The 23,076-nt window shown below is 47.3% G+C and overlaps 1 protein-coding gene across 2 annotated transcripts in view; it reads right to left on the bottom strand.

Annotated features, from left to right (window-relative positions):
* Positions 1–23,076, bottom strand: part of LOC106563431 (neuronal migration protein doublecortin) — a 124,443-nt gene that overhangs the window by 14,454 nt on the left and 86,913 nt on the right. For both annotated transcript variants that reach the window (XM_014129000.2, XM_014129001.2), the window contains one exon: positions 15,359–15,436. In XM_014129000.2, coding sequence (XP_013984475.2) covers positions 15,359–15,436 — 78 coding nt within the window. The remainder of the gene's footprint in view (positions 1–15,358; positions 15,437–23,076) is intronic.

Here is a 23,076-nt window from a genome sequence, read left to right as displayed (position 1 = left end):
TATAACAGGTCCAGTAGGCATAACAGGTCCAGTAGGCATAACAGGTCTAGTAGTCATAACAGGTCTTAGTAGGTATAACAGGTCTAGTAGGTATAACAGGTCTAGCAGGTATAACAGGTCTAGCAGGTATAACAGGTCTAGTAGGCAAAACAGGTCTAGTAGTCATAACAGGTCTAGTAGGCATAACAGGTCTAGTAGTCATAACAGGTCCAGTAGGTATAACAGGTCTAGTAGGTATAACAGGTCTAGTAGGTATAACAGGTCTAGTAGTCATAACAGGTCTAGCAGGTATAACAGGTCTAGTAGTCATAACAGGTCTAGTAGTCATAACCGGTCTAGTAGTCATAACAGGTCTAGTAGGCATAACAGGTCAAGTAGTGTATAACAGGTCTAGTAGGTATAACAGGTCTAGTAGGTATAACAGGTCTAGTAGGCATAACAGGTCTAGTAGTCATAACAGGTCTAGTAGGTATAACAGGTCTAGTAGTCATAACAGGTCTAGTAGGCATAACAGGTCAAGTAGGTATAACAGGTCTAGTAGGTATAACAGGTCTAGTAGGCGTAACAGGTCTAGTAGGTATAACAGGTCCAGTAGGCATAACAGGTCCAGTAGTCATAACAGGTCTAGTAGGCATAACAGGTCTAGCAGGTATAATAGGTCTAGTAGTCATAACAGGTCTAGTAGGTATAACAGGTCTAGTAGGTGTAACAGGTCTAGCAGGTATAACAGGTCTAGCAGGTATAACAGGTCTAGTAGGCAAAACAGGTCTAGTAGTCATAACAGGTCTAGTAGGTATAACAGGTCTAGTAGTCATAACAGGTCCAGTAGGTATAACAGGTCTAGTAGGTATAACAGGTCTAGTAGGTATAACAGGTCTAGTAGTCATAACAGGTCTAGCAGGTATAACAGGTCTAGTAGTCATAACAGGTCTAGTAGTCATAACCGCTCTAGTAGTCATCACAGGTCTAGTAGTCATAACAGGTCAAGTAGTGTTAACAGGTCTAGTAGGTATAACAGGACCAGCAGGTATAACAGGTCTAGTAGGTATAACAGGACCAGCAGGTATAACAGGTCTAGTAGTCATAACAGGTCAAGTAGGTATAACAGGTCTGGTAGGTATAACAGGTCTAGTAGTCAAAACAGGTCTAGTAGTCATAACAGGTCAAGTAGGTATAACAGGTCTGGTAGGTATAACAGGTCTAGTAGTCATAACAGGTCTAGTAGTCATAACAGGTCTAGTAGGTATAACAGGTCTAGTAGTCATAACAGGTCTAGTAGGTATAACAGGTCTAGTAGTCGTATAACAGGTCCAGTAGGTATAACAGGTCTAGTAGGCATAACAGGTCTAGTAGGCATAACGGGTCTAGTAGGTATAACAGGTCTAGTAGTCATAACAGGTCCAGTAGGTATAACAGGTCTAGTAGGTATAACAGGTCTAGTAGGCATAACAGGTCTAGTAGGTATAACAGGTCTAGTAGATATAACAGGTCTAGTAGGCATAACAGGTCTAGTAGGTATAACAGGTCTAGTAGATATAACAGGTCTAGTAGTCATAACAGGTCTAGTAGGTATAACAGGTTGAGTAGTCATAACAGGTCTAGCAGGTATAACAGGTCTAGAAGTCATAACAGGTCTAGTAGTCATAACAGGTCTAGTAGGTATAACAGGTCTAGTAGATATAACAGGTCTAGAAGTCATAACAGGTCTAGTAGTCATAACGGGTCTAGTAGGTATAACAGGTCTAGTAGTCATAACAGGTCCAGTAGGTATAACAGGTATAGTAGGTATAACAGTTCTAGTATTCATAACAGGTCTAGTAGGTATAACAGGTCTAGTAGGTTAACAGGTCCAGTAGGCATAACAGGTCTAGTAGATATAACAGGTCTAGTAGTCATAACAGGTCTAGTAGTCATAACAGGTCTAGTAGGTATAACAGGTCTAGTAGGTATAACAGGTCAAGTAGTCAAAACAGGTCTAATAGTCATAACAGGTCGAGTAGTCATAACAGGTCTAGTAGTATTAACAGGTCTAGTAGTCATAACAGGTCTAGTAGTCATAACAGGTCTAGTAGGTATAACAGGTCTAGTAGATATAACAGGTCTAGTAGTCATAACAGGTCTAGTAGTCATAACAGGTCTAGTAGTCATAACAGGTCTAGTAGTCATAACAGGTCCAGTAGGTATAACAGGTCCAGTAGGTATAACAGGTCGAGTAGTCATAACAGGTCGAGTAGTCATAACAGGTCTAGTAGTCATAACAGGTCTAGTAGTCATAAAAGGTCTAGTAGGTATAACTGGTCTAGTAGTCATAACAGGTCCAGTAGGTATAACAGGTCCAGTAGGTATAACAGGTCTAGTAGGCATAACAGGTCTAGTTGGTATAACAGGTCGAGTAGGTATAACAGGTCCAGTAGGCATAACAGGTCTAGTAGATATAACAGCTCTAGTAGTCATAACAGGTCTAGTAGTCATAACAGGTCTAGTAGGTATAACAGGTCTTGTAGTCATAACAGCTCTAGTAGTCATAACAGGTCTAGTAGGTATAACAGGTCTAGTTGTCATAACAGGTCCAGTAGGTATAACAGGTCTAGTAGTCAAAACAGGTCTAGTAGTCATAACAGGTCGAGTAGTCATAACAGGTCGAGTAGTCATAACAGGTCTAGTAGTCATAACAGGTCTAGTAGGCATAACAGGTCTAGTAGGTATAACAGGTCTAGTAGTCATAACAGGTCTAGTAGTCATAACAGGTCTAGTAGTCATAACAGGTCTAGTAGTCATAACAGGTCTAGTAGGCATAACAGGTCTAGTAGTCATAACAGGTCCAGTAGGTATAACAGGTCTAGTAGTCATAACAGGTCCAGTAGGTATAACAGGTATAGTAGGTATAACAGGTCCAGTAGTCATAACAGGTCTAGTAGATATAGCAGGTCTAGTAGTCATAACAGGTCTAGTAGGTATAACAGGTCTAGTAGTGAAAACAGGTCTAGTAGTCATAACCGCTCTAGTAGTCATCACAGGTCTAGTAGTCATAACAGGTCTAGTAGTCATAACAGGTCAAGTAGTGTTAACAGGTCTAGTAGGTATAACAGGTCTAGTAGTCATAACAGGTCCAGTAGGTATAACAGGTCCAGTAGGTATAACAGGTATAGTAGGTATAACAGGTCTAGTAGGTATAACAGGTCTAGTAGGCATAACAGGTCTAGTAGGCATAACAGGTCTAGTAGGCATAACAGGTCTAGTAGGTATAACAGGTCTAGTAGATATAACAGGTCTAGTAGTCATAACAGGGCTAGTAGGTATAACAGGTCTAGTAGTGAAAACAGGTCTAGTAGTCATAACAGGTCGAGTAGTCATAACAGGTCTAGTAGTATTAACAGGTCTAGTAGGCATAACAGGTCTAGTAGTCATAACAGGTCCAGTAGGTATAACAGGTATAGTAGGTATAACAGGTCTAGTAGGCATAACAGGTCTAGTAGGTATAACAGGTCTAGTAGTGAAAACAGGTCTAGTAGTCATAACAGGTCCAGTAGGTATAACAGGTCTAGCAGGTATAACAGGTCTAGTAGTCATAACAGGTCTAGTAGTCATAACAGGTCTAGTAGGTATAACAGGTCTAGTAGGTATAACAGGTCCAGTAGGTATAACAGGTCCAGTAGTCAAAACAGGTCTAGTAGTCATAACAGGTCGGGTAGTCATAACAGGTCTAGTAGGTATAACAGGTCGAGTAGTCATAACAGGTCGAGTAGTCATAACAGGTCTAGTAGGTATAACAGGTCTAGTAGATATAACAGGTCTGGTAGTCATAACAGGTCTAGTAGTCATAACAGGTCTAGTAGTCATAACAGGTCTAGTAGGTATAACAGGTCTAGTAGTCATAACAGGTCCAGTAGGTATAACAGGTCTAGTAGTCATAACAGGTCTAGTAGTCATAACGGGTCTAGTAGGTATAACGGGTCTAGTAGTCATAACAGGTCCAGTAGGTATAACAGGTATAGTAGGTATAACAGGTCTAGTAGGCATAACAGGTCTAGTAGGTATAACAGGTCTAGTAGGTATAACAGGTCCAGTAGGCATAACAGGTCCAGTAGTCATAACAGGTCCAGTAGTCATAACAGGTCTAGTAGGTATAACAGGTCTAGTAGTGAAAACAGGTCTAGTAGTCATAACAGGTCGAGTAGTCATAACAGGTCTAGTAGTATTAACAGGTCTAGTAGTCATAACAGGTCTAGTAGTCATAACAGGTCTAGTAGGTATAACAGGTCTAGTAGATATAACAGGTCTAGTAGTCATAACAGGTCTAGTAGTCATAACAGGTCTAGTAGGTATAACAGGTCTAGTAGTCATAACAGGTCCAGTAGGTATAACAGGTATAGTAGGTATAACAGGTCTAGTAGGCATAACAGGTCTAGTAGGTATAACAGGTCTAGTAGGTATAACAGGTCTAGTAGGTATAACAGGTCTAGTAGTATAACAGGTCTAGTAGTCATAACAGGTCTAGTAGGTATAACAGGTCTAGTAGTGAAACGGTCTAGTAGTCATAACAGGTCGAGTAGTCATAACAGGTCTAGTAGGTATAACAGGTCTAGTAGTCATAACAGGTATAGTAGTCATAACAGGTCTAGTAGGTATAACAGGTCTAGTAGGTATAACAGGTCTAGTAGGCATAACAGGTCTAGTAGTCATAACAGGTCTAGTAGGCATAACAGGTCTAGTAGGTATAACAGGTCTAGTAGGGATAACAGGTCTAGTAGTCATAACAGGTCGAGTAGTCATAACAGGTCTAGTAGGTATTAACAGGTCTAGTAGGCATAACAGGTCTAGTAGGCATAACAGGTCTAGTAGGTATAACAGGTCTAGTAGGTATAACAGGTCTAGTAGTCATAACAGGTCTAGTAGTCATAACAGGTCTAGTAGGTATAACAGGTCTAGTAGTCATAACAGGTCTAGTAGGTATAACAGGTATAGTAGGTATAACAGGTCTAGTAGGTATAACAGGTCCAGTAGGTATAACAGGTCTAGTAGGTATAACAGGTCGAGTAGGTTTAACAGGTCTAGTAGGTATAACAGGTCTAGTAGGTATAACAGGTCTAGTAGTCATAACAGGTCTAGTAGGTATAACAGGTCTAGTAGGCATAACAGGTCTAGTAGGCATAACAGGTCTAGTAGTCATAACAGGTCTAGTAGTCATAACAGGTCTAGTAGGTATAACAGGTCTAGTAGTCATAACAGGTCTAGTAGGTATAACAGGTCTAGTAGGTATAACAGGTCTAGTAGGTATAACAGGTCTAGTAGGTATAACAGGTCTAGTAGGTATAACAGGTCCAGTAGGTATAACAGGTCTAGTAGGTATAACAGGTCTAGTAGTCAAAACAGGTCTAGTAGTCATAACAGGTCGAGTAGTCTTTACAGGTCTAGTAGGTATAACAGGTCTAGTAGATATAACAGGTCTAGTAGTCATAACAGGTCTAGTAGTCATAACATGTCTAGTAGTCATAACAGGTCTAGTAGGTATAACAGGTCTAGTAGTAATAACAGGTCCAGTAGGTATAACAGGACCAGCAGGTATAACAGGTTTAGTAGGTATAACAGGTCCAGCAGGTATAACAGGTCTAGTAGTCATAACAGGTCAAGTAGGTATAACAGGTCTGGTAGGTATAACAGGTCTAGTAGTCATAACAGGTCTAGTAGTCATAACAGGTCAAGTAGGTATAACAGGTCTAGTAGGTATAACAGGTCTAGTAGGTATAAAAGGTCTAGTAGTCAAAACAGGTCTAGTAGTCGTAACAGGTGTAGCAGGTATAACAGGTGTAGCAGGTATAACAGGTCTAGTAGGTATAACAGGTCTAGTAGGTATAACAGGTCTAGTAGTCATAACAGGTCTAGTAGTCATAACCGCTCTAGTATTCATAACAGGTCTAGTAGTCATCACAGGTCTAGTAGTCATCACAGGTCTAGTAGTCATAACAGGTCAAGTAGTGTTAACAGGTCTAGTAGGTATAACAGGACCAGCAGGTATAACGGGTCTAGTAGGTATAACAGGACCAGCAGGTATAACAGGTCTAGTAGTCATAACAGGTCAAGTAGGTATAACAGGTCTGGTAGGTATAACAGGTCTAGTAGTCATAACAGGTCTAGTAGTCATAACAGGTCAAGTAGGTATAACAGGTCTAGTAGGTATAACAGGTCTAGTAGGTATAACAGGTCTAGTAGTCATAACAGGTTTAGTAGGTATAACAGGTCTAGTAGTCATAACAGGTCTAGTAGTCATAACAGGTCAAGTAGGTATAACAGGTCTAGTAGGTATAACAGGTCTAGTAGGCATAACAGGTCTAGTAGGTATAACAGGTCCAGTAGGTATAACAGGTCCAGTAGGCATAACAGGTCTAGTAGTCATAACAGGTCTAGCAGGTATAATAGGTCTAGTAGTCATAACAGGTTTAGTAGGTATAACAGGTCTAGTAGGTATAACAGGTCTAGCAGGTATAACAGGTCTAGCAGGTATAACAGGTCTAGTAGTCAAAACAGGTCTAGTAGTCATAACAGGTCTAGTAGGTATAACAGGTCTAGTAGTCATAACAGGTCCAGTAGGTATAACAGGTCTAGTAGGTATAACAGGTCTAGTAGGTATAACAGGTCTAGTAGTCATAACAGGTCTAGCAGGTATAACAGGTCTAGTAGTCATAACAGGTCTAGTAGTCATAACTGCTCTAGTAGTCATCACAGGTCTAGTAGTCATAACAGGTCAAGTAGTGTTAACAGGTCTAGTAGGTATAACAGGTCTAGTAGGTATAACAGGTCTAGTAGGTATAACAGGTCTAGTAGTCATAACAGGTTTAGTAGGTATAACAGGTCTAGTAGTCATAACAGGTCTAGTAGTCATAACAGGTCAAGTAGGTATAACAGGTCTAGTAGGTATAACAGGTCTAGTAGGCATAACAGGTCTAGTAGGTATAACAGGTCCAGTAGGTATAACAGGTCCAGTAGGCATAACAGGTCTAGTAGTCATAACAGGTCTAGCAGGTATAATAGGTCTAGTAGTCATAACAGGTTTAGTAGGTATAACAGGTCTAGTAGGTATAACAGGTCTAGCAGGTATAACAGGTCTAGCAGGTATAACAGGTCTAGTAGTCAAAACAGGTCTAGTAGTCATAACAGGTCTAGTAGGTATAACAGGTCTAGTAGTCATAACAGGTCCAGTAGGTATAACAGGTCTAGTAGGTATAACAGGTCTAGTAGGTATAACAGGTCTAGTAGTCATAACAGGTCTAGCAGGTATAACAGGTCTAGTAGTCATAACAGGTCTAGTAGTCATAACCGCTCTAGTAGTCATCACAGGTCTAGTAGTCATAACAGGTCAAGTAGTGTTAACAGGTCTAGTAGGTATAACAGGACCAGCAGGTATAACAGGTCTAGTAGTCATAACAGGTCAAGTAGGTATAACAGGTCTGGTAGGTATAACAGGTCTAGTAGTCATAACAGGTCTAGTAGTCATAACAGGTCTAGTAGTGATAACAGGTCCAGTAGTCATAACAGGTCTAGTAGGTATAACAGGTCTAGTAGTCGTAACAGGTCCAGTAGGTATAACATGTCTAGTAGTCATAACAGGTCTAGTAGTCATAACGGGTCTAGTAGGTATAACAGGTCTAGTAGTCATAACAGGTCCAGTAGGTATAACAGGTATAGTAGGTATAACAGGTCTAGTAGGCATAACAGGTCTAGTAGGTATAACAGGTCTAGTAGGTATAACAGGTCCAGTAGGCATAACAGGTCTAGTAGGTATAACAGGTCTAGTAGATATAACAGGTCTAGTAGTCATAACAGGTCTAGTAGGTATAACAGGTCTAGTAGGTATAACAGGTCTAGTAGTGAAAACAGGTCTAGTAGTCATAACAGGTCGAGTAGTCATAACAGGTCTAGTAGTATTAACAGGTCTAGTAGTCATAACAGGTCCAGTAGGTATAACAGGTATAGTAGGTATAACAGGTCTAGTAGGCATAACAGGTCTAGTAGGTATAACAGGTCTAGTAGATATAACAGGTCCAGTAGGCATAACAGGTCTAGTAGATATAACAGGTCAAGTAGTCATAACAGGTCTAGTAGTCATAACAGGTCTAGTAGGTATAACAGGTCTAGTAGTCATAACAGGTCTAGTAGTCATAACAGGTCTAGTAGGTATAACAGGTCTAGTAGTCATAACAGGTCCAGTAGGTATAACAGGTCTAGTAGTCAAAACAGGTCTAGTAGTCATAACAGGTCGGGTAGTCATAACAGGTCGGGTAGTCATAACAGGTCGGGTAGTCATAACAGGTCGAGTAGTCATAACAGGTCTAGTAGGTATAACAGGTCTAGTAGATATAACAGGTCTGGTAGTCATAACAGGTCTAGTAGTCATAACAGGTCTAGTAGTCATAACAGGTCTAGTAGGTATAACAGGTCTAGTAGTCATAACAGGTCCAGTAGGTATAACAGGTCCAGTAGTCATAACAGGTCTAGTAGTCATAACGGGTCTAGTAGGTATAACAGGTCTAGTAGTCATAACAGGTCCCGTAGGTATAACAGGTTTAGTAGGTATAACAGGTCTAGTAGGCATAACAGGTCTAGTAGGTATAACAGGTCCAGTAGGCATAACAGGTCTAGTAGATATAGCAGGTCTAGTAGTCATAACAGGTCTAGTAGGTATAACAGGTCTAGTAGTGAAAACAGGTCTAGTAGTCATAACCGCTCTAGTAGTCATCACAGGTCTAGTAGTCATAACAGGTCTAGTAGTCATAACAGGTCAAGTAGTGTTAACAGGTCTAGTAGGTATAACAGGTCTAGTAGGTATAACAGGTCTAGTAGGTATAACAGGACCAGCAGGTATAACAGGTCTAGTAGTCATAACAGGTCAAGTAGGTATAACAGGTCTGGTAGGTATAACAGGTCTAGTAGTCATAACAGGTCTAGTAGTCATAACAGGTCTAGTAGTCATAACAGGTCTAGTAGGTATAACAGGTCTAGTAGTCATAACAGGTCTAGTAGTCATAACAGGTCTAGTAGTCATAACGGGTCTAGTAGGTATAACGGGTCTAGTAGTCATAACAGGTCCAGTAGGTATAACAGGTATAGTAGGTATAACAGGTCTAGTAGGTATAACAGGTCTAGTAGGCATAACAGGTCTAGTAGGTATAACAGGTCTAGTAGGTATAACAGGTCCAGTAGGCATAACAGGTCTAGTAGATATAACAGGTCTAGTAGTCATAACAGGTCTAGTAGGTATAACAGGTCTAGTAGGTATAACAGGTCTAGTAGTGAAAACAGGTCGAGTAGTCATAACAGGTCGAGTAGTCATAACAGGTCTAGTAGTATTAACAGGTCTAGTAGGCATAACAGGTCTAGTAGTCATAACAGGTCCAGTAGGTATAGTAGGTATAACAGGTCTAGTAGGCATAACAGGTCTAGTAGGTATAACAGGTCTAGTAGTCATAACAGGTCTAGTAGTCATAACAGGTCTAGTAGGTATAACAGGTCCAGTAGGTATAACAGGTCTAGTAGTCAAAACAGGTCTAGTAGTCATAACAGGTCGGGTAGTCATAACAGGTCTAGTAGGTATAACAGGTCTAGTAGTCATAACAGGTCGAGTAGTCATAACAGGTCTAGTAGGTATAACAGGTCTAGTAGATATAACAGGTGTGGTAGTCATAACAGGTCTGGTAGTCATAACAGGTCTGGTAGTCATAACAGGTCTAGTAGTCATAACAGGTCTAGTAGGTATAACAGGTCCAGTAGGTATAACAGGTCTAGTAGTCATAACAGGTCTAGTAGTCATAACGGGTCTAGTAGGTATAACGGGTCTAGTAGTCATAACAGGTCCAGTAGGTATAACAGGTATAGTAGGTATAACAGGTCTAGTAGGCATAACAGGTCTAGTAGGTATAACAGGTCTAGTAGGTATAACAGGTCCAGTAGGCATAACAGGTCTAGTAGATATAGCAGGTCTAGTAGTCATAACAGGTCTAGTAGGTATAACAGGTCTAGTAGTGAAAACAGGTCTAGTAGTCATAACAGGTCGAGTAGTCATAACAGGTCTAGTAGTATTAACAGGTCTAGTAGTATTAACAGGTCTAGTAGTATTAACAGGTCTAGTAGTCATAACAGGTCTAGTAGGCATAACAGGTCTAGTAGTCATAACAGGTCTAGTAGTCATAACAGGTCTAGTAGGTATAACAGGTCTAGTAGATATAACAGGTCTAGTAGTCATAACAGGTCTAGTAGGTATAACAGGTCTAGTAGTCATAACAGGTCCAGTAGGTATAACAGGTATAGTAGGTATAACAGGTCTAGTAGGTATAACAGGTCTAGTAGGTATAACAGGTCTAGTAGGTATAACAGGTCCAGTAGGTATAACAGGTCTAGTAGTCAAAACAGGTCTAGTAGTCATTACAGATCGAGTAGTCATAACAGGTCTAGTAGGTATAACAGGTCTAGTAGTCATAACAGGTCTAGTAGTCATAACAGGTCTAGTAGTCATAACAGGTCTAGTAGTCATAACAGGTCTAGTAGGTATAACAGGTCTAGTAGTCATAACAGGTCTAGTAGGTATAACAGGTCTAGTAGGTATAAAAGGTCTAGCAGGTATAACAGGTCTAGTAGTCAAAACAGGTCTAGTAGTCGTAACAGGTGTAGCAGGTATAACAGGTCTAGCAGGTATAACAGGTCTAGTAGGTATAACAGGTCTAGTAGGTATAACAGGTCTAGTAGTCATAACAGGTCTAGCAGGTATAACAGGTCTAGTAGTCATAACAGGTCTAGTAGTCATCACAGGTCTAGTAGTCATCACAGGTCTAGTAGTCATAACAGGTCTAGTAGTCATAACAGGTCAAGTAGTGTTAACAGGTCTAGTAGGTATAACAGGACCAGCAGGTATAACGGGTCTAGTAGGTATAACAGGACCAGCAGGTATAACAGGTCTAGTAGTCATAACAGGTCAAGTAGGTATAACAGGTCTGGTAGGTATAACAGGTCTAGTAGTCATAACAGGTCTAGTAGTCATAAGAGGTCAAGTAGGTATAACAGGTCTAGTAGGTATAACAGGTCTAGTAGGTATAACAGGTCTAGTAGTCATAACAGGTTTAGTAGGTATAACAGGTCCAGTAGGCATAACAGGTCCAGTAGGCATAACAGGTCTAGCAGGTATAATAGGTCTAGTAGTCATAACAGGTTTAGTAGGTATAACAGGTCTAGTAGGTATAACAGGTCTAGCAGGTATAACAGGTCTAGCAGGTATAACAGGTCTAGCAGGTATAACAGGTCTAGTAGTCATAACAGGTCGAGTAGTCATAACAGGTCTAGTAGTATTAACAGGTCTAGTAGGCATAACAGGTCTAGTAGTCATAACAGGTCCAGTAGGTATAACAGGTATAGTAGGTATAACAGGTCTAGTAGGTATAACAGGTCTAGTAGTCATAACAGGTCTAGTAGGTATAACAGGTCTAGTAGGTATAACAGGTCTAGTAGGCATAACAGGTCTAGTAGGTATAACAGGTCTAGTAGATATAACAGGTCCAGTAGGCATAACAGGTCTAGTAGTCATAACAGGTCTAGTAGTCATAACAGGTCTAGTAGGTATAACAGGTCTAGTAGTCATAACAGGTGTAACAGGTATAACAGGTCTAGCAGGTATAACAGGTCTAGTAGGTATAACAGGTCTAGTAGGTATAACAGGTCTAGTAGTCATAACAGGTCGAGTAGTCATAACAGGTCTAGTAGTATTAACAGGTCTAGTAGGCATAACAGGTCTAGTAGTCATAACAGGTCCAGTAGGTATAACAGGTATAGTAGGTATAACAGGTCTAGTAGGTATAACAGGTCTAGTAGTCATAACAGGTCTAGTAGGTATAACAGGTCTAGTAGGTATAACAGGTCTAGTAGGCATAACAGGTCTAGTAGGTATAACAGGTCTAGTAGATATAACAGGTCCAGTAGGCATAACAGGTCTAGTAGTCATAACAGGTCTAGTAGTCATAACAGGTCTAGTAGGTATAACAGGTCTAGTAGTCATAACAGGTCTAGTAGTCATAACAGGTCTAGTAGTCATAACAGGTCTAGTAGTCATAACAGGTCCAGTAGGTATAACAGGTCTAGTAGTCAAAACAGGTCTAGTAGTCATAACAGGTCAGGTAGTCATAACAGGTCGGGTAGTCATAACAGGTCGGGTAGTCATAACGGTATAGTAGGTATAACAGGTCTAGTAGGCATAACAGGTCTAGTAGGTATAACAGGTCTAGTAGGTATAACAGGTCCAGTAGGCATAACAGGTCTAGTAGATATAGCAGGTCTAGTAGTCATAACAGGTCTAGTAGGTATAACAGGTCTAGTAGGTATAACAGGTCTAGTAGTCATAACCGCTCTAGTAGTCATAACCGCTCTAGTAGTCATCACAGGTCTAGTAGTCATAACAGGTCTAGTAGTCATAACAGGTCAAGTAGTGTTAACAGGTCTAGTAGGTATAACAGGACCAGCAGGTATAACAGGTCTAGTAGGTATAACAGGACCAGCAGGTATAACAGGTCTAGTAGTCATAACAGGTCTAGCAGGTATAACAGGTCTAGTAGGTATAACAGGTCTAGTAGTCATAACAGGTCTAGTAGTCATAACAGGTCTAGTAGATATAACAGGTCTAGTAGTCATAACAGGTCTAGTAGTCATAACAGGTTTAGTAGGTATAACAGGTCTAGTAGTCATAACAGGTTTAGTAGATATAACAGGTCCAGTAGGTATAAAAAGTCCAATAGGTATAAAAGGTCAAGTAGGTATAACAGGTCTAGTAGTCATAACAGGTAAAGTAGGTATAACAGGTCTAGTAGTCATAACAGGTCTAGTAGTCATAACAGGTCTAGTAGGTATAACAGGTATAGTAGGTATAACAGGTCTAGTAGGTATAACAGGTCTAGTAGTCATAACAGGTCTAGTAGTCATAACAGGTCTAGTAGGTATAACAGGTCTAGTAGGTATAACAGGTCTAGTAGGTATAACAGGTCCAGTAGGTATAACAGGTCTAGTAGGTATAACAGGACTAGTAGGTATAACAGGTCTAGTAGGTATAACAGGACTAGTAGGTATAACCGGTCTAGTAGGTATAACAGGTCTAGTAGGTATAACAGGTCTAGTAGGTATAACATTTCTAGTAGGTATAACATTTCTAGTAGGTATAACAGGTCTAGTAGGTATAACAGGTCTAGTAGTCATAACAGGTCTAGTAGGTATAACAGGTCTAGTAGGTATAACAGGACTAGTAGGTATAACCGGTCCAGTAGGTACAACAGGTCTAGTAGTCGTAACAGGTGTAGTAGGTATAACAGGTCTAGTAGGTATAACCGGTCCAATAGGTATAACAGGTCTAGTAGTCGTAACAGGTCTAGTAGTCATAACAGGTGTAGTAGGTATAACAGGTCTCGTAGGTATAACAGGTCTAGTAGTCATAACAGGTCTAGTAGTCATAACAGGTCTAGTAGGTATAACAGGTAAAGTAGGTATAACAGGTCTAGTAGGTATAACAGGCCTAGTAGTCATAACAGGTCTAGTAGGTATAACAGGTCTAGTAGGTATAACAGGCCTAGTAGGTATAACAGGCCTAGTAGTCATAACAGGTCTAGTAGGTATAACAGGTCTAGTAGGTATAACAGGCCTAGTAGTCGAAACAGGCCTAGTAGTCGAAACAGGTCTGGTAGTCGTAACAGGTCTAGTAGTCGTAACAGGTCTAGTAGGTATAACAGGTCTAGTAGGTATAACAGGTCTAGTAGGTATAACAGGTCTAGTAGTCGAAACAGGTCTGGTAGTCGTAACAGGTCTAGTAGTCGTAACAGGTCTAGTAGGTATAACAGGTCTAGTAGGTATAACAGGTCTAGTAGGTATAACAGGTCTAGTAGGTATAACAGGTCTAGTAGATATAACAGGTGTAGTAGGTATAACAGGTCCAGTAGGTATAACAGGTCTAGTAGGTATAACAGGTCTGGTAGGTATAACAGGTCTGGTAGGTATAACAGGTCTAGTATGTATAACAGGTCTAGTATGTATAACAGGTCTAGTAGGTATAACAGGTCTAGTAGGTATAACAGGTCTAGTAGGCATAACAGGTCTAGTAGGTATAACAGGTCCAGTAGGTATAACAGGTCCAGTAGTCATAACAGGTCTAGTAGTCATAACAGGTCTAGTAGTCATAACAGGTCTAGTAGGTATAACAGGTCCAGTAGGTATAACAGGTCTAGTAGTCATAACAGGTCTAGTAGTCATAACAGGTCTAGTAGTCATAACAGGTCTAGTAGGTATAACAGGTCCAGTAGGTATAACAGGTCTAGTAGGTATAACAGGTCTAGTAGTCATAACAGGTCTAGTAGTTATAACAGGTCTAGTAGGTATAACAGGTCTAGTAGGTATAACAGGTCTAGTAGGTATAACAGGTCTAGTAGGTATACAGGTCTAGTAGTCATAACAGGTCTAGTAGTCATAACAGGTCTAGTAGTCATAACAGGTCTAGTAGGTATAACAGGTCCAGTAGGTATAGCAGGTCTAGTAGATATAACAGGTCTAGTAGTCATAACAGGTCTAGTAGTTATAACAGGTCTAGTAGTTAGTGCTGAAGGAGATTGCTGCCCACTCCTGATTGTTCTCTTCAAATCTCTGTCTGTCTATCTTGTTCGGCCCCTCCCCCTCCACAGTTAGCGTATGTCACCGATAATAATAGCTCCAAGCGCTAGAGACAGATGTGAGGTATTTACAATCCTCCACTACCTTTGTTTCCTTTTCATATTTCATATTTTCACCAATGCTTAGGACAGCAGATCTGGGTTAGTATCATTTTGTAATTCATAATCTGCTCACATTATCCGGATCAAACAAAGGCTGGATTTTTTTGTGTCCCCATTTTGATTTATTAGTGGGAGTATTGGGCAACACAGCATGCAGAAGGTGTTGTGTTGAGGTTAGAGGGCAGTGCCCACCAGTAAACATTGTCAGCCTCACTGTCTCACTCACAGTAAAGACAGACATGGCAGACAGAACAGACAACAACGGGCACCAGGGTTTAAACACACTGACTGTGCAATCAAATCCTGGACAACAACATGCAAATTACAGACATACAATTCAACATAAAAAAAAATGAATGAAACAAAATCAATAGAACAGAAAGTCACATTATGATAATGACATGTAAAAACAGTAATAACCACATGCATCCATGTCAGATGGTTTAAATCTAGCTGCATTTAGAATCAGGGTGGCTGGATGGATGCTCATAGTAAAGGTGAGTAGTAGAATCTGTAATAAAGTCTATGTGGGCCAGCATGGAGTCACATAGTAGTTGAGACAACAATGAGCTCACTCGATTCAGCAGGAGACTTGCTGCGCCGGATCGGACCTGGACTCTTAGAACCTTTCTTCTTCATCATCCTGCACCCTTCTGTGAAGAGAAACGCAGACGCACACACACACCAGACACAGACAGACAGACAGACAGACAGACAGACAGACAGACAGACGCACACACACACCAGACACAGACAGACAGACAGACAGACGCACACACACACCAGACACAGACAGACAGACAGACAGACAGACACACAGACGCACACACACACCAGACACAGACAGACAGACAGACAGACACACAGACGCACACACACACCAGACACAGACAGACACACAGACAGACAGACAGACAGACAGACAGACACACACACACACACACACAGTGTGTGAGCATCAGACAAACAGTAATCACAGTAGCATCTTTCATGTGAAAGGCAGCATTGACAAAGAAATAGAAGTTCATAAAAACAGATTGACATGGACACTGTAAAACATTAATTGATTACCAAATGGCACACAGATGTGTCTTTAATGAAGTCCATTGTTGCTGAAATGTTTTCATTATGGGGTAGTTTGCTGGTCTCTGGTGTACAAAGACTAGCTTCATAGTGAGCTTCAGTCTATGTGGTTTCCGTGTGTACAGCAATTATATATTGTGTATGCAGAGCGGGGAGGTTTACTGTCTGTAGACAGTATGCAGAGCGGTGAGGTTTACTGTCTCTAGACCGTATGCAGAGCGGTGAGGTTTACTGTCTGTAGACCGTATGCAGAGCGGTGAGGTTTACTGTCTGTAGACAGTATGCAGAGCAGTGAGGTTTACTGTCTGGAGACCGTATGCAGAGCGGTGAGGTTTACTGTCTGTAGACAGTATGCAGAGCGGTGAGGTTTACTGTCTGTAGACCGTATGCAGAGCGGTGAGGTTTACTGTCTGTAGACCGTATGCAGAGCGGTAAGGTTTACTGTCTGTAGACCGTATGCAGAGCGGTGAGGTTTACTGTCTGTAGACAGTATGCAGAGCGGTGAGGTTTACTGTCTGTAGACAGTATGCAGAGCGGTGAGGTTTACTGTCTGTAGACAGTATGCAGAGCGGTGAGGTTTACTGTCTGTAGACAGTATGCAGAGCGGTGAGGTTTACTGTCTGTACAGTAGTTGGGTATGTCATGCAGCTTATTCCGGTTCATTGCATTAATCAGTGTAAACAGTGCAGCATGAAGCTGACAGCCACAAAGACTCCTAGACATCCTCCTCTCCATCCGTCCTCTAGCACCCAACCCTCATCCCTCCTCTAGCGCCCAACCCTCATCCCTCCTCTAGCGCCCAACCCTCCTACCTCCTCTAGCGCCCAACTCTCCTCCCTCCTCTAGCGCCCAACTCTCCTCCCTCCTCTAGCACCCAACCCTCATCCCTCCTCTAGCGCCCAACCCTCCTACCTCCTCTAGCGCCCAACACTCCTCCCTCCTCTAGCGCCCAACTCTCCTCCCTCCTTTAGCGCCCAACTCTCCTCCCTCCTCTAGCGCCCAACTCTCCTTCCTCCTCTAGCGCCCAAAACTCCTACCTCCTCTAGCGCCCAACCCTCATACCTCCTCTAGCGCCCAACCCTCCTACCTCCTCTAGCGCCCAACTCTCCTCCCTCCTCTAGCTCCCAACCCTCCTACCTCCTCTAGCGCCCAACCCTCCTACCTCCTCTAGCGCCCAACCCTCCTACCTCCTCTAGCGCCCAACACTCCTCCCTTCTCTAGCGCCCAACACTCCTCCCTCCTCTAGCGCCCAACCCTCCTACCTCCTCTAGCGCCCAACCCTCCTACCTCCTCTAGCGCCCAACGGTCCTACCTCCTCTAGCGCCCAACACTCCTCCCTCCTCTAGCGCCCAACACTCCTCCCTCCTCTAGCGCCCAACCCTCATACCTCCTCTAGCGCCCAACCCTCCTACCTCCTCTAGCGCCCAACCCTCCTCCCTCCTTTAGCGCCCAACCCTCCTCCCTCCTCTAGCGCCCAACACTCCTCCCTCCTCTAGCGCACAACACTCCTCCCTCCTCTAGCGCCCAACCCTCCTCCCTCCTCTAGCGCCGAACACTCCTCCCTCCTCTAGCACCCAACACTCCTCCCTCCTCTAGCGCCCAACACTCCTCCCTCCTCTAGTGCCCAACCCTCCTACCTCCTCTAGCGCCCAACCCTCCTACCTCCCTCTAGCGCCCAACCCTCCTATCTCCTCTAGCGCCCAACACTCCTAACTCCTCTAGCGCCCAACCCTCCTACCTCCCTCTAGCGCCCAACCCTCCTACCTCCTCTAGCGCCCAACCCTCCTACCTCCTCTAGCGCCCAACCCTCCTACCTCCTCTAGCGCCCAACCCTCCTACCTCCTCTAGCGCCCAACCCTCCTACCTCCTCTAGCGCCCAACCCTCCTACCTCCTCTAGCGTCCAACCCTCCTACCTCCTCTAGCGCCCAACACTCCTCCCTCCTTTAGCGCCCAACACTCCTCACTCCTCTAGCGCCCAACACTCCTCCCTCCTCTAGCGCCCAACCCTCCTACCTCCTCTAGCGCCCAACCCTCCTCCCTCCTCTAGCGCCCAACCCTCCTACCTCCCTCTAGCGCCCAACCCTCCTACCTCCTCTAGCGCCCAACACTCCTACCTCCTCTAGCGCCCAACCCTCCTACCTCCTCTAGCGCCCAACCCTCCTACCTCCTCTAGCGCCCAACACTCCTACCTCCTCTAGCGCCCAACCCTCCTACCTCCTCTAGCGCCCAACCCTCCTACCTCCTCTAGCGCCCAACCCTCATACCTCCTCTAGCGCCCAACCCTCCTCCCTCCTCTAGCGCCCAACCCTCCTACCTCCTCTAGCGCCCAACCCTCCTACCTCCTCTAGCGCCCAACCCTCCTACCTCCTCTAGCGCCCAACCCTCCTACCTCCTCTAGCGCCCAACCCTCCTCCCTCCTCTAGCGCCCAACCCTCCTACCTCCTCTAGCGCCCAACCCTCCTACCTCCTCTAGCGCCCAACACTCCTCCCTCCTCTAGCGCCCAACCCTCCTACCTCCTCTAGCGCCCAACCCTCCTACCTCCTCTAGCGCCCAACCCTCCTACCTCCTCTAGCGCCCAACACTCCTCCCTCCTCTAGCGCCCAACCCTCCTCCCTCCTCTAGCGCCCAACCCTCCTCCCTCCTCTAGCGCCCAACACTCCTCCCTCCTCTAGCGCCCAACCCTCCTCCCTCCTCTAGCGCCGAACACTCCTCCCTCCTCTAGCGCCCAACACTCCTCCCTCCTCTAGCGCCCAACACTCCTCCCTCCTCTAGCGCCCAACCCTCCTCCCTCCTCTAGCGCCCAAAACTCCTCCCTCCTCTAGCGCACAACACTCCTCCCTCCTCTAGCGCCCAACCCTCCTCCCTCCTCTAGCGCCGAACCCTCCTCCCTCCTCTAGCGCCCAACACTCCTCCCTCCTCTAGCGCCCAACACTCCTCCCTCCTCTAGCGCCCAACCCTCCTACCTCCTCTAGCGTCCAACCCTCCTACCTCCCTCTAGCGCCCAACCCTCCTACCTCCTCTAGCGCCCAACACTCCTACCTCATCTAGCGCCCAACCCTCCTACCTCCCTCTAGCGCCCAACCCTCCTACCTCCTCTAGCGCCCAACCCTCCTACCTCCTCTAGCGCCCAACCCTCCTACCTCCTCTAGCGCCCAACACTCCTACCTCCTCTAGCGCCCAACACTCCTACCTCCTCTAGCGCCCAACACTCCTCCCTCCCTTTAGCGCCCAACACTCCTCACTCCTCTAGCGCCCAACACTCCTCCCTCCTCTAGCGCCCAACCCTCCTACCTCCTCTAGCGCCCAACCCTCCTACCTCCTCTAGCGCCCAACCCTCCTACCTCCTCTAGCGCCCAACCCTCCTACCTCCTCTAGCGCCCAACCCTCCTACCTCCTCTAGCGCCCAACCCTCCTCCCTCCTCTAGCGCCCAACACTCCTCCCTCCTCTAGCCCCAACCCTCCTACCTCCCTCTAGCACCCAACCCTCCACCCTCCTCTAGCGCCCTTCCCTCCACCCTCCTCTAGCGTCCTTCCCTCCACCCTCCTCTAGCACCCAACCCTTCTACCTCCTCTAGCGCCCAACCCTCCTACCTCCTCTAGCGCCCAACCCTCCTACCTCCTCTAGCGCCCAACACTCCTACCTCCTCTAGCGCCCAACACTCCTCCCTCCTCTAGCGCCCAACCCTCCTACCTCCTCTAGCGCCCAACACTCCTCCCTCCTCTAGCGCTCAACACTCATACCTCCTCTAGCGCCCAACACTCCTCCCTCCACTAGCGCCCAACACTCCTCCCTCCTTTAGCGCCCAACACTCCTCACTCCTCTAGCGCCCAACCCTCCTACCTCCTCTAGCGCCCAACCCTCCTACCTCCTCTAGCGCCCAACCCTCCTACCTCCTCTAGCGCCCAACCCTCCTACCTCCTCTACCGCCCAACCCTCCTACCTCCTCTAGCGCCCAACACTCCTCCCTCCTCTAGCGCCCAACCCTCCTCCCTCCTCTAGCGCCCAACCCTCCTACCTCCTCTAGCGCCCAACACTCCTCCCTCGTCTAGCGCCCAACCCTCCTACCTCCTCTAGCGCCCAACCCTCCTACCTCCTCTAGCGCCCAACCCTCCTACCTCCTCTAGCGCCCAACCCTCCTACCTCCTCTAGCGCCCAACCCTCCTACCTCCTCTAGCGCCCAACCCTCCTACCTCCTCTAGCGCCCAACCCTCCTACCTCCTCTAGCGCCCAACCCTCCTACCTCCTCTAGCGCCCAACCCTCGTCCCTCCTCTAGCGCCCAACCCTCCTACCTCCTCTAGCGCCCAACCCTCCTACCTCCTCTAGCGCCCAACCCTCCTACCTCCTCTAGCGCCCAACCCTCGTCCCTCCTCTAGCGCCCAACCCTCCTACCTCCTCTAGCGCCCAACACACCTCCCTCCTCTAGCGCCCAACCCTCCGCCCTCCTCTAGCGCCCATCCTTCCGCTAGTGTCTATCCCTCCACCCTCCTCTAGCGCCCTTCCATACCACCCTCCTCTAGCGTCCTTCCCTCCACCCTCCTCTAGCGTCCTTCCCTCCACCCTCCTCTTGCACCCAACCCTCCTACCTCCTCTAGCGCCCAACCCTCCTACCTCCTCTAGCGCCCAACCCTCCTACCTCCTCTAGCGCCCAACACTCCTACCTCCTCTAGCGCACAACACTCCTCCCTCCTCTAGCGCCCAACCCTCCTACCTCCTCTAGCGCCCAACACGCCTCCCTCCTCTAGCGCCCAACACTCCTCCCTCCTGTAGCGCCCAACACTCCTCCCTCCTCTAGCGCCCAACACTCCTCCCTCCTTTAGCGCCCAACCCTCCTACCTCCCTCTAGCGCCCTTCCCTCCTCTAGCGCCCAACCCTCCTCCCTCCTTTAGCGCCCAACCCTCCTCCCTCCTCTAGCGCCCAACCCTCCTCCCTCCTCTAGCGCCCAACCCTCCTACCTCCTCTAGCTCTCAACCCTCCTACCTCCTCTAGCGCCCAACCCTCCTCCCTCCTCTAGCGCCCAACCCTCCTACCTCCTCTAGCTCTCAACCCTCCTCCCTCCTCTAGCGCCCAACCCTCCTCCCTCCTCTAGCGCCCAACCCTCCTCCATCCTCTAGCGCCCAACCCTCCTCCCTCCTCTAGCGCCCAACCCTCCTACCTCCTCTAGCTCTCAACCCTCCTCCCTCCTCTAGCTCTCAACCCTCCTACCTCCTCTAGCGCCCAACACTCCTCCCTCCTCTAGCGCCCAACACTCCTCCCTAATCTAGCGCCCTCCTCTAGCGCCCATTCCTCCACCCTCCTCTAGCGCCCAACACTCCTCCCTCCTCTAGCACCCAACACTCCTCCCTCCTCTAGCGCCCTTCCCTCCGCCCTCCTCTAGCGCCCAACCCTCCTCCCCTCCTCTAGCGCCCAACACTCCTCCCTCCTCTAGCGCCCAACCCTCCTCCCTCCTCTAGCGCCCAACACTCCTCCCTCCTCTAGCGCCCTTCCTCCTACCTCCTCTAGCGCCCAACACTCCTCCCTCCTCTAGCGCCCAACCCTCCTCCCTCCTCTAGCGCCCAACCCTCCTACCTCCTCTAGCGCCCAACACTCCTCCCTCCTTTAGCGCCCAACCCTCCTACCTCCTCTATCGCCCAACCCTCCTCCCTCCTCTAGCGCCCAACCCTCCTACCTCCTCTAGCGCCCAACCCTCCTACCTCCTCTAGCGCCCAACCCTCCTACCTCCTCTAGCGCCCAACCCTCCTACCTCCTCTAGCGCCCAACACTCCTCCCTCCACTAGCGCCCTCCTCTAGCGCCCAACCCTCCTCCCTCCTCTAGCGCCCAACACTCCTCACTCCTCTAGCGCCCAACCCTCCTCCCTCCTCTAGCGCCCAACCCTCCTACCTCCTCTAGCGCCCAACACGCCTCCCTCCTCTAGCGCCCAACACTCCTCCCTCCTCTAGCGCCCAACACTCCTCCCTCCTCTAGCGCCCAACACTCCTCCCTCCTTTAGCGCCCAACCCTCCTACCTCCCTCTAGCGCCCTTCCTCCTCCTCTAGCGCCCAACCCTCCTCCCTCCTTTAGCGCCCAACCCTCCTCCCTCCTCTAGCGCCCAACCCTCCTACCTCCTCTAGCTCTCAACCCTCCTCCCTCCTCTAGCGCCCAACCCTCCTCCCTCCTCTAGCGCCCAACCCTCCTCCCTCCTCTAGCGCCCAACCCTCCTCCCTCCTCTAGCGCCCAACCCTCCTCCCTCCTCTAGCGCCCAACCCTCCTACCTCCTCTAGCTCTCAACCCTCCTCCCTCCTCTAGCGCCCAACCCTCCTACCTCCTCTAGCGCCCAACACTCCTCCCTCCGCTAGCGCCCAACACTCCTCCCTCCTCTAGCGCCCAACCCTCATACCTCCTCTAGCGCCCAACACTCCTCCCTCCTCTAGCGCCCAACCCTCCTACCTCCTCTAGCGCCCAACCCTCCTCCCTCCTCTAGCGCCCAACCCTCCTCCCTCCTCTAGCGCCCAACACTCCTACCTCCTCTAGCACCCAACACTCCTCCCTCGTCTAGCGCCCAACACTCCTCCCTCCTCTAGCGCCCAACCCTCCTCCCTCCTCTAGCGCCCAACCCTCCTCCCTCCTCTAGCGCCCAACACTCCTCCCTCCTCTAGCGCCCAACCCTCCTACCTCCTCTAGCGCCCAACCCTCCTCCCTCCTCTAGCGCCCAACACTCCTCCCTCCTCTAGCGCCCAACCCTCCTACCTCTAGCGCCCAACACTCCTACCTCCTCTAGCGCACAACACTCCTCCCTCCTCTAGCGCCCAACCCTCCTACCTCCTCTAGCGCCCAACACGCCTCCCTCCTCTAGCGCCCAACACTCCTCCCTCCTCTAGCGCCCAACACTCCTCCCTCCTCTAGCGCCCAACACTCCTCCCTCCTTTAGCGCCAAACCCTCCTACCTCCCTCTAGCGCCCTTCCCTCCTCTAGCGCCCAACCCTCCTCCCTCCTTTAGCGCCCAACCCTCCTCCCTCCTCTAGCGCCCAACCCTCCTACCTCCTCTAGCTCTCAACCCTCCTCCCTCCTCTAGCTCTCAACCCTCCTACCTCCTCTAGCGCCCAACACTCCTCCTTCCTCTAGCGCCCAACACTCCTCCCTCCTCTAGCGCCCTCCTCTAGCGCCCATTCCTCCACCCTCCTCTAGCGCCCAACACTCCTCCCTCCTCTAGCACCCAACACTCCTCCCTC

Source organism: Salmo salar, chromosome ssa11 (genome assembly GCF_905237065.1).
Source record: "Salmo salar chromosome ssa11, Ssal_v3.1, whole genome shotgun sequence".
NCBI lineage: Eukaryota > Metazoa > Chordata > Actinopteri > Salmoniformes > Salmonidae > Salmo > Salmo salar.
Note: the sequence above shows the minus strand (reverse complement) of the source record. Positions and strands in the feature narration are given on the sequence as shown.